The sequence below is a fragment of the Olea europaea genome, chromosome 12, assembly GCF_002742605.1.
Source record: "Olea europaea var. sylvestris chromosome 12, O_europaea_v1, whole genome shotgun sequence".
Taxonomy (NCBI): domain Eukaryota; kingdom Viridiplantae; phylum Streptophyta; class Magnoliopsida; order Lamiales; family Oleaceae; genus Olea; species Olea europaea.
Genome location: NC_036248.1, coordinates 2571417 through 2580821, shown reverse-complemented (window position 1 = coordinate 2580821; position 9405 = coordinate 2571417). Strand labels below are relative to the sequence as shown.

The 9405-nt window shown below is 33.6% G+C and overlaps 2 protein-coding genes across 2 annotated transcripts in view; both read left to right on the top strand.

Annotated features, from left to right (window-relative positions):
- Nucleotides 1-1350, top strand: part of LOC111406431 — a 5302-nt gene extending 3952 nt beyond the window's left edge. Inside the window, exons 4-6 of the mRNA XM_023035859.1 lie at nucleotides 2-73; nucleotides 674-874; nucleotides 991-1350. Of these exons, the coding sequence (XP_022891627.1) occupies nucleotides 2-73; nucleotides 674-874; nucleotides 991-1113 (396 nt within the window). The 3' untranslated portion in view covers nucleotides 1114-1350. The remainder of the gene's footprint in view (nucleotide 1; nucleotides 74-673; nucleotides 875-990) is intronic.
- A 1306-nt stretch (nucleotides 1351-2656) lies between these two features.
- On the top strand, nucleotides 2657-8646 carry LOC111405174 (26S proteasome regulatory subunit 8 homolog A). Its single transcript, XM_023033943.1, has 9 exons — nucleotides 2657-2967; nucleotides 3596-3693; nucleotides 4450-4674; nucleotides 4961-5023; nucleotides 5108-5271; nucleotides 5359-5515; nucleotides 6931-7029; nucleotides 7151-7261; nucleotides 8237-8646. The coding sequence occupies exons 1-9, from the start codon at nucleotides 2784-2786 to the stop codon at nucleotides 8375-8377; spliced, it is 1242 nt and encodes a 413-aa protein (XP_022889711.1). The 5' UTR covers nucleotides 2657-2783; the 3' UTR covers nucleotides 8378-8646.
- Nucleotides 8647-9405: the final 759 nt, after the last annotated feature.

Here is a 9405-nt window from a genome sequence, read left to right as displayed (position 1 = left end):
TACTCAAATGGTTAATCGACGTGCATGGTTTGATCCTACTAAGCTAACAACTGAAATCTTAAACCTCTACAAGGTATTTTTTTCCAATACTTTTCTCTGTACAATCACTATTTTGTGACACCTCTTGCAGTTTTGATGTGGAATCTTTTCATGTATTTCATGTATATGAACTTTTTGAGAAAATGTATCCCTTTTTCTTTGGGCAGTATGTGTCTGTGGAAATATATCCTTCTGAGCAGCATGTGTATAGCCTTTATAAATAATATCTCTTGCAGCATTCCATATACACCCATGTATATTCTCTTAAAGCGTGTTTGGCAAAGCTTTAGAAGTTACATATAAGTAAAATAAGTAAGATTTAATTAATAAAATTATGTTACTTATTTTGATAGTTCAGTTAACTTTTTGACTTAAAACTAAGAATAAAATTAACTTAAAAGTATCTTTTACTCATTTTTAAGCTCATGCAAACATGCTAACTTGGAAATCTTCATATCGTACACAACAGTGAAGCACAACTACAGCTGGATTAATATTTATTAGCAATATTTTCCTTCCAAATAATTCTTTTATCAAAACATGTGCATTTTCGTAGTTCATTTCTGCCGTCTCATGTTTGTTTGCCAGGTATTTGACTATAATTCTTACGTTCGGCTTCTCTGATCTACATCAGGCCCCATTAAATGTAGAAGGTTGGGAGGAAGCCCTTCATGAAATAGGTAAACTATCATACGAGACCGTCCTCACACCGAAAAACGAAGAATTGTTGCTGAAAGCAGTTGAAAAGTTGCCAGTTTTGGTTATTGCAGGGGCTGACGATGTCATTGTCCCTCTAAAATCTGTTCAATCTATGGCTTCCAAACTAGTAAATTCAGTAAGTCCCATGCTTTCGCTCTCATTTATTTCAAGTAGTAGCTGGTTTATTTCTATATGTAATTTGAATTTTCTGATTTATCTTGTAAAAGTATTGAAAGATAAACTGTCATGCAGAGACTGGTCGCAATAACTGGTTGTGGCCATCTTCCACACGAGGAATGTCCCAAGGCACTGCTTGCAGCAATATCTCCTTTCATTAGCAAGCTTTTTTCGAAACCAGAAATTCAAAATCACTAGGCGCCTTACTCGAATTCATATTCTTTCTTTTTCTTCTTTAGTTTATTTGAGGAAGAGTCTTCATTTCATCTCTCAATTAAGTTTTCATTGCCTATTTCGAATTATTTTTGCCCCCTCTAGGCTCTAGTGGACATAACGTGTTAGAAAAAGGATGATTGTGTAGATTGATTGATGAACGATGTAATTTTTTTGTCATATATTGCATGACAAACTTTATCAAATTTTATCCTCGGTAAATCCTAAGGTTGATTAGACAAATTATTATTATTTTTTAGATAAGAATGCGATCTCACAAAATTGAAGTAAATAGTAATACTGGCCCAGAAAAGAAAACCAATATTTTGAAGACTTTATACAAATAATTAGGGTTCATTTGGTTGCAAAGATGAAATTTGGGTCGAAAGAAAACGAAGTTCAGGGAATTGAATTGCCTAAAAATTGTTCTATTGAGAATTGTCAATTATTGTGTTTAATTGGTATAATTCACGTGAAAAATGTTGAAATAAATGTGTTTATTGGTGTTTCGTTTGACTTTGTTTTATATGAAATTTGTTAATTAAAGGGATACAATTTACTGGTATTAGGAATAGAGTTTCATTCCATCGTAAAAAAAAAGCCAAAAAAAAAACCAAAAATATATATCGTTTGATTTTGTTTTACATGGAAATTGTTAATTTAAAAGATATATTCTTTTGCAATTACTCCTAGAATTTGTTTCAATTGTAAAAAAAAAAAAAAAAAAAATAGCCTGAAAAATCAATTCCCACTACTTTGGTAGGAGTTGAAATTCAAGGAAAACAAAGAAAATGCTGATGTAATAAGGATGGGTGGAAAATCAATTCTATAGAGAAAAAATTGGCATCAAACATGACAAGAGTGAGAAATGAAATTTAAATTCTAATTTCCGTGGAATTCCCACCTCTGTCAAACAGGCCCTAAATTCCTCAAGGAGACCATCAATGCCGATAAAAAGACAATCTTGCCCATGATCTGCTTTTATAAATGGAGATATGCACAATAATATATAAGTGAGGGGTTATTATCGACATTATTTCTAACTTGGGGCGGGTTTGCAATTATTAGATAATCTTTCTTTCAATTTTTATTTCGAGTTAATTGTTCCAATGATCATTGAACTTAGGTCAATATCTTTAATTGGTCACTAAAGTTTAAAATATCAAAATTTGGTTACTGAACTTAGGTCTATGTTTTTTATTGTTCACTGAAATTTAAAATGTCGAGTTTTAGCTACTAAATTTTGAAAAATATTGTACATTACTCACTATAAATTCGATATTTTTTAAAATTCAACAGTTATGCTAGTGAGTAACGTACGGCATATTTCAAAATTTAGTGGCTGAAACTCAACGTTTTAAACTTTAGTAAGCAATCTAAGATATGAATCTAAATTCAGTGAGCAATTGAAAATATTAATCTAAATTCAGTGATCAAATCTCGATATTTTAAAATTAAGTGACCAATCAAACACGTGAAGCTCAGTTCAGTGACCAGAACCATCAACTCGTTTCTTTCACTTTAACTACGGCAGGCAGGTTCGGGTCAAGATATTGATATACAGCACCGCAGATTCTTTACAAAAGATTAATTACTAATTAGAGACCATAAACCCATAATTTGATCAGCAAGAAACTCACTGACTCTCCGATTGAATGGCGATAGAGAATCTGCAGGCGGAGGACTCGAAGAACCGCCAACAAGGCTGTGCCGGCGTTGGCGGGGAAGGTCTTCGGCAGTACTATCAGCAACGGATACAGGATCTTCAGCTCCATGTGCGCCAGAAAACTCACGATCTACAGCGCCTCGAAGCCCAGCGCAATGACCTCAATGGCCGAGGTCTCTCCTCTATCTCCCTCCCTCTCCAAGAATTTTCCAATTTTCGTAATATGAGGGTATATTCATCGCGTATACGGTTGTAATTGAACACGTAATGTTAATTATACCCTTTTCTTAAAACCCTTAAAATCGAAACATGCATTTATTTTAGCTGCAATGAATATTTTGTAAAAGAATAATTCATTGATGAAATTACAGGGCTTTTTGTTTAATTAGCATTAATGGAGAGATTAATATGATTTTTTTCTTTTTCTGGAAGACAGTTGATTCACGAAGTAGACTAGTAGGGTTTTTTATGGATGCACTCGATGTTGCTGCAATCATTTCAGTTCGAAACTAATGAAGATTGAATTTTGAGGAAATTGCAAGCCATCTCATGCTGGAATTTTGTAAACCCAATTTTGTATTCCAAATACACGATAGTCTGGAATTTTGAAAATAAGTTTATCCTCCGCCCTATAGTTCTCTTTATAATGGTAAAACGGGTTAAGCTTTAGATAATCCAACCCACCCCACAGAAGATGGAAAGAAAATATTTTTAATGCACAATAGAACTACATGTTGTTTGATCTTAATCAAATATATGCACCTGACTCTGATGTACTTTGTGACATTACCTCATGGACAGTGAGGTCGTTGAAGGAAGAGCTTCAGCTCCTTCAGGAGCCTGGATCATATGTTGGTGAAGTTGTTAAAGTTATGGGGAAATCGAAAGTCCTTGTCAAGGTTAGTAGCTGTTTCTGCTGTCAGCAAGCATTCGTGTAACCTATTATACTAAACATGTATTGGTATTTGCGTATGTGCTACGTCCTCTATATTAAATGATTTTTGCACTCAAGAGACAAAATTGAACAGAATAGGGAGAAAAGATCATTTCCACCTCATGAATCAGTTGATTACTCTGACTTGCTTTTTGGTTTTTTTATTAATCACAAGAAAGTATTGCTGAACTATATGACTGAAAGTTGAAACAAGTTATTCCAAAATGTTGAACAAATTAATAAAATTGTCTTCTTAGATCTGCTTATTAGCCTAAGCTGTTTAAAAGAACCAGTAAAAAGAATATCTGTCAAGGAAAATGAAAAAGGAGAGTGAAACAAATGCAAGTATGACAAATAATTCTGCATTCTCCTTTTCTTTCTTTTTTTCTTTCTTTTGGAGGAGAGAGTGACTTACAAGTGGAAAAAATATCCTAGATACTCACACATTTACATGGTGTTAATTAATTTATTTTTTGGGGGACGATGGTATCTTGTGACTCAATCTTAACTGTGCATGGAGGACTAGCTACACAAGTCCTTGAATTCTCCTTTTGTTACTTTGTGATAGCTTTCAATCTTTCCCTGTTATCTAATATGGCAATTCCTTTTCTGATGCCTGACAATGCTAGAAATTTGGTGAAAATGAATGATAGAGAATCTTAGTTTTACAGGCAAGCTGTACAATTGTTGCTGATATTCATGTACTCTATTCTGCTTCTAGGTCCATCCTGAAGGGAAGTACGTGGTTGATGTTGACAAAAATATTGATATAACTAAGATTACACCCTCAACTAGGGTTGCGTTACGTAATGATAGCTATGTTTTGCACTTGATGTTGCCTAGTAAAGTTGATCCCTTAGTGAACCTTATGAAAGTTGAAAAAGTTCCAGACTCTACTTATGATATGATTGGTGGTCTGGATCAGCAAATTAAAGAGATAAAGGAGGTACGCATGAGGAATTCTTTATTTGACTTGCGAGAATTTTTCTGTAGTTTCAATATTAAGTACTTATAACCTGTTTAGATTAGCTTAAAAGTTGGAGAGGAGTGTTTTACATTGGAAGGATCATATAAATTATATGCCTTACATAATATCATTCTTGATCATCCATTATTTCCTTCCCTTTTTCCTTATACTCAAAATTGAAGCATTTTCTAGAGGTTTCACTTGCAGATATGACTAGGAAGCAGCTGTCATTTTGATTTCTTTTCCTGGTGTCTTGTGTTTATAGGTCATTGAACTTCCAATTAAACATCCTGAGCTGTTTGAGAGTCTTGGAATAGCTCAACCAAAGGTAATGCCTGCTAGGATTTGGTAATAGTAATTCCTACAACTGTTGAAGGGCTTTTAATAGTATTTTTGCTTTTTATTGTGAAAGGGAGTCTTGCTGTATGGTCCTCCTGGTACTGGTAAAACACTGCTTGCGAGAGCAGTGGCTCATCATACTGACTGTACATTTATCCGGGTTTCGGGTTCTGAACTAGTTCAGAAGTACATTGGAGAAGGCTCTAGGATGGTTAGAGAACTCTTTGTGATGGCCAGGTAAATTCCTTCACTTCTTTATAATGTTAGAGAACTTTTTGTTCTTGTCGGTTGTATACTCTCAAACGATATTCTTCCATTATGCAGGGAGCATGCTCCATCAATCATTTTCATGGATGAAATTGATAGCATAGGATCTACTCGCATGGAGTCCGGAAGTGGCAATGGTGATAGTGAGGTTCAGAGAACTATGCTGGAGCTTCTCAATCAGCTTGATGGATTTGAGGCATCCAATAAGATCAAGGTATGTTGTGTTTCTTTTGGAATTTATTTATGGTCTTCTGCTACACAGTCACTCTACTATGTAGTACTAATTCCTAAGACACTAACTTGCCTTGGACTTGTGTCTTTGGTGTCTATTTATTATTATTATTATTTTTTTCTCTTTTTTCAAATTTTGACAATTGGTGGACATTTTCGTGATACTTGTAGAGACCTGACAAGGTCCTTTTGTAAAATTTAAATTAATTTTAAATTAAAATATAAGATAAGATTATGGAAAAATATTAATTCCAAAATTATTTGAGTAAAACAAAGTTCAAAATAAGAACATTATAAAAATGGAACAAGTTGCAACATTTGGTTAAGAAATTATGTAAAAAATGGATTATACCAAAAGGATAAAAGAACTCAATAGCCATTAGAAAAGTACAGTAACTAAAAATTCCTGCAATTCAAGTTGGTGCAGCATTTGGGTAATAAATTAAAGCTATTACATTAACCTCTTGACCTTACTCAGTGACCTGGTGACCTAGACATGGCTGTTACAAACTCCATAAACTCCATAACATCCTATGGCCTACTTAATTCAATGTAGGCTCTAGAAAATTTGACACTTGGCTATAGCAAGGAGATCTGAGTGCTGAGAGAGGATAAGATAGAAAAATTAGGGAACTTAGGAAAATGAAAAATGATTGAAGGAAGATGGAGAAGTAGAATCTGGAGAAAGATTGAAGACAAAGAAGTGTTGGCTGATGGGGTTTATGACTAGGGAGAGATGCTTTATGAGCTATTCTCATCATTGCAATGCCTTGTCTAGTCATTTCTAGCTAAATCATAATTCTACCATGGACCCACTGTTTTAGCTAAAGCGAATACCATTTTGTTTACTGGTGAACAATTTGTTTGTGCCATCTATAGAACTTCGACAAGATAGAAGCGTTCAGTTATTAGGATGTTAAGATGGCAGTGTGGTCATACTATAAGATATGAGTTTAGAATATATGCCAATAATCGGAGGTGGCACCAATGGAACATAAATTAAGGACAAGACAATATAATTGGTTGGAATATGTGTTGCGTACTTGAAAAAGTTCTTTTATGCATCCTCAATTAACATTGGATTGTAGAGGATCTTCTTGTATTAGGTCTTCTAGTAGATGCATCGATGGGCAACATAGTACGAAAAATGATTCATGTAGCTGCCCCAAATTTATAGAGAATAAGCTTAGTGTGTTATTGTTTTAATCGAAATGCCGTACTCTTTTAAAGAATTATTTGTTCATGTGTTGGTGTCTAGTATAATTATGAATTATGTGAGTCATAGGTATTCAGCATTTTTTTTTGTATTTAGATATAAATTATCCTGTTTTGGAATTGTCAAAGTTCAGAAATGAAACAACAGATAATTTTTTGCCTATAATATGTTTGGTCGTACAGGTATTGATGGCAACAAATAGAATTGACATTCTGGACCATGCTCTTCTTAGGCCTGGAAGGATCGACAGGAAGATTGAATTTCCAAATCCTAATGAAGAGGTATGGGGGGCTGGCTTACTAACACTGTTGATCAAATTTTGTTACATTTCATGCCCCCCACATGCCTTAAACCACTTCAAAAATGTTTATTACTATGGCTAATTGGGTAAAACTTGTGCAGTCTCGCCAAGACATCTTAAAGATACACTCTAGGAAAATGAATTTGATGCGAGGGATTGATCTGAAGAAAATTGCTGAGAAAATGAATGGTGCATCTGGAGCAGAACTTAAGGTATGCATGAATTTTTGTTTACTGTTAATTTAAGGTAATAAAACATTCCTTTCTGCTGAAGGCATAAATGATTCTTACACACACATATTATATCAGTCACTTTTCACATAAAAAGTCCTTGATTTCCTCGTGCTTCTGCGTGATGTAAAAGTTTGTTCCCTTCCATGTGGAAACGTCATGCGGTTGCAATTCCTCATGATTTTCTGTTGAACACAAGCTATTCTAGAATATATTTCATGTATGTTGATGGGAGAAGTAAGAATTTGAATAGCCGCATTGTTTGCAAGAAGTAATTTATTTAGTAAATCCAAGATAACAAAAATAAAAAAACTTTTCTACTCCATATTATCCCAACAATTTTGTATTTCACTGCGAGTGGTATCACAATCTAGTAATTTTCTAAAATCATTTTCCCTGCCCTGTTTTTCATGTGTCTATAGTTTCAAATGAATTTTTTACACTTCAATATCCAGCTATACTTTGAGATAAAAATGTGGAATGTTCATTATTTTTGGTTAAATGAGACGTAACCAGAGCAAAATTTCTATTTGTCTGGGTGATGGACAATTTTGCTTTCCCTAATATGCCATTGGCACCAGAAATTTTACTAATGCAGTGGCAAAAATGGGTATGCTTTTGAGCAAGAGTTGGAACGTTGTTTTAGATGTTGGAACGGGGAAAAGGTGAAGAGTCTACTTTTCGAGCAAATGTTTGCTCGCGAGTGCTGATATTTACTGTAGCATTGCCTTTTATTATGATAATCTGCCTTCTGCATCCCTTCTATATCACTTGATTTTTTCTCTACTCAGAAAGTGACAACTAGATCATTTCATATGGTGGCAGAATTTTTAAGAAATCCCATATGTATTTTAATTGAGAGTAGCACTTTCCATTAGAAGTCTTGAGTTTTTCATTTTTCTCATATTTTAAGTGCTGTTTGCTTTGAAGAATTTCTGAAATTATGGGTCATTGTAGGCTGTTTGCACTGAAGCAGGGATGTTTGCTTTGAGAGAGAGAAGGGTTCATGTCACTCAGGAGGACTTTGAGATGGCTGTCGCAAAGGTGATGAAGAAGGAAACAGATAAAAATATGTCGTTGAGGAAGCTTTGGAAGTAGTTTACTTATTCCTATCGGCCACTGATTTGGGTCTTGAAGAGACTGGAATTGCACGATAAAACATACCGGAATATTTGTGCTGGACCTCGTGAGTCCCATTTTGGTACTTCGAATTGGTGGTATTACTATTATTAGATTGTTGTGACCATGTTGTCCCTTATTATTTAGGGGATATTTATGTTTTCAATATCAGTTCCCTGGTACTGATTTCTGATATTATTGCTAAGAGGTGTTGAAAGTAAAAATTGATTTTAATGCTTTTTCCTACTCGCGCTGCGATTTTTACTTCTTGCACCACAATTTATTTGTACTTAAGGTCCTCAGGTTTGCTTATTGTGGCATTTATGTCGTTAACTTTTTGAATTTTTACCTTCAGCTAGTACATCTTGTTTCTGCTAATGGTCTTTGACAAAAAAGCCAGTCGGAAGACGCGAAAGGACTTATTTTTTTATCATAATATAAAAAAATAAATGGGAAAGCGCGATAAAAGATAAATTTAATTGCAGAATATTCATAAAAAATTAAATTCCTGTATACTTGACACAAGGAAATTCAACTAAAAAGCCTAAATAATATGAAGATTTTCCAAATTAGTCTAAGAAATAAAAACATTTGAAAACTAGTCTCCAAACAATCAATTTTTCAAAAATACCCTTAACAGAGAAATTGCAACCAAAGCCATTACAATGTCTAAAAACCTTAAAATAAGTCCTCAAAGAAATATAGACCAAAATTCTTTAATAAATTTAGATCCAAATATTATACAAAATTTTATTGACCTAAAAACCGCTACAGAAAACGAATTAATCTATCTGGAAGAAGATCTGAAAGACTTCTTTATAAAATATTTAGACCCAAAATTAAAAAATAAAAATGATTCTATAGATAATGAAGCAATCAAAATGGAAAAAGACATATATAAATTAATTCTTAATTTAAGAAGGAGAATTGAAAAATTAAACATAATTATTCAAGAAAAAATATTGAAAAAAAATAGTGAATTTTATAAATTCTATTATGATATTTTA

Bases quoted from the DNA above. Each gene is read 5' to 3' on its own strand.
- LOC111405174 (XM_023033943.1), top strand. From the start codon at position 2,784: ATGGCGATAGAGAATCTGCAGGCGGAGGACTCGAAGAACCGCCAACAA. The intron at 5,516-6,930 runs GTATGTTGTGTT...TTGGTCGTACAG, and splicing joins AGGCATCCAATAAGATCAAG to GTATTGATGGCAACAAATAG. The intron at 7,030-7,150 runs GTATGGGGGGCT...AAACTTGTGCAG, and splicing joins TTCCAAATCCTAATGAAGAG to TCTCGCCAAGACATCTTAAA.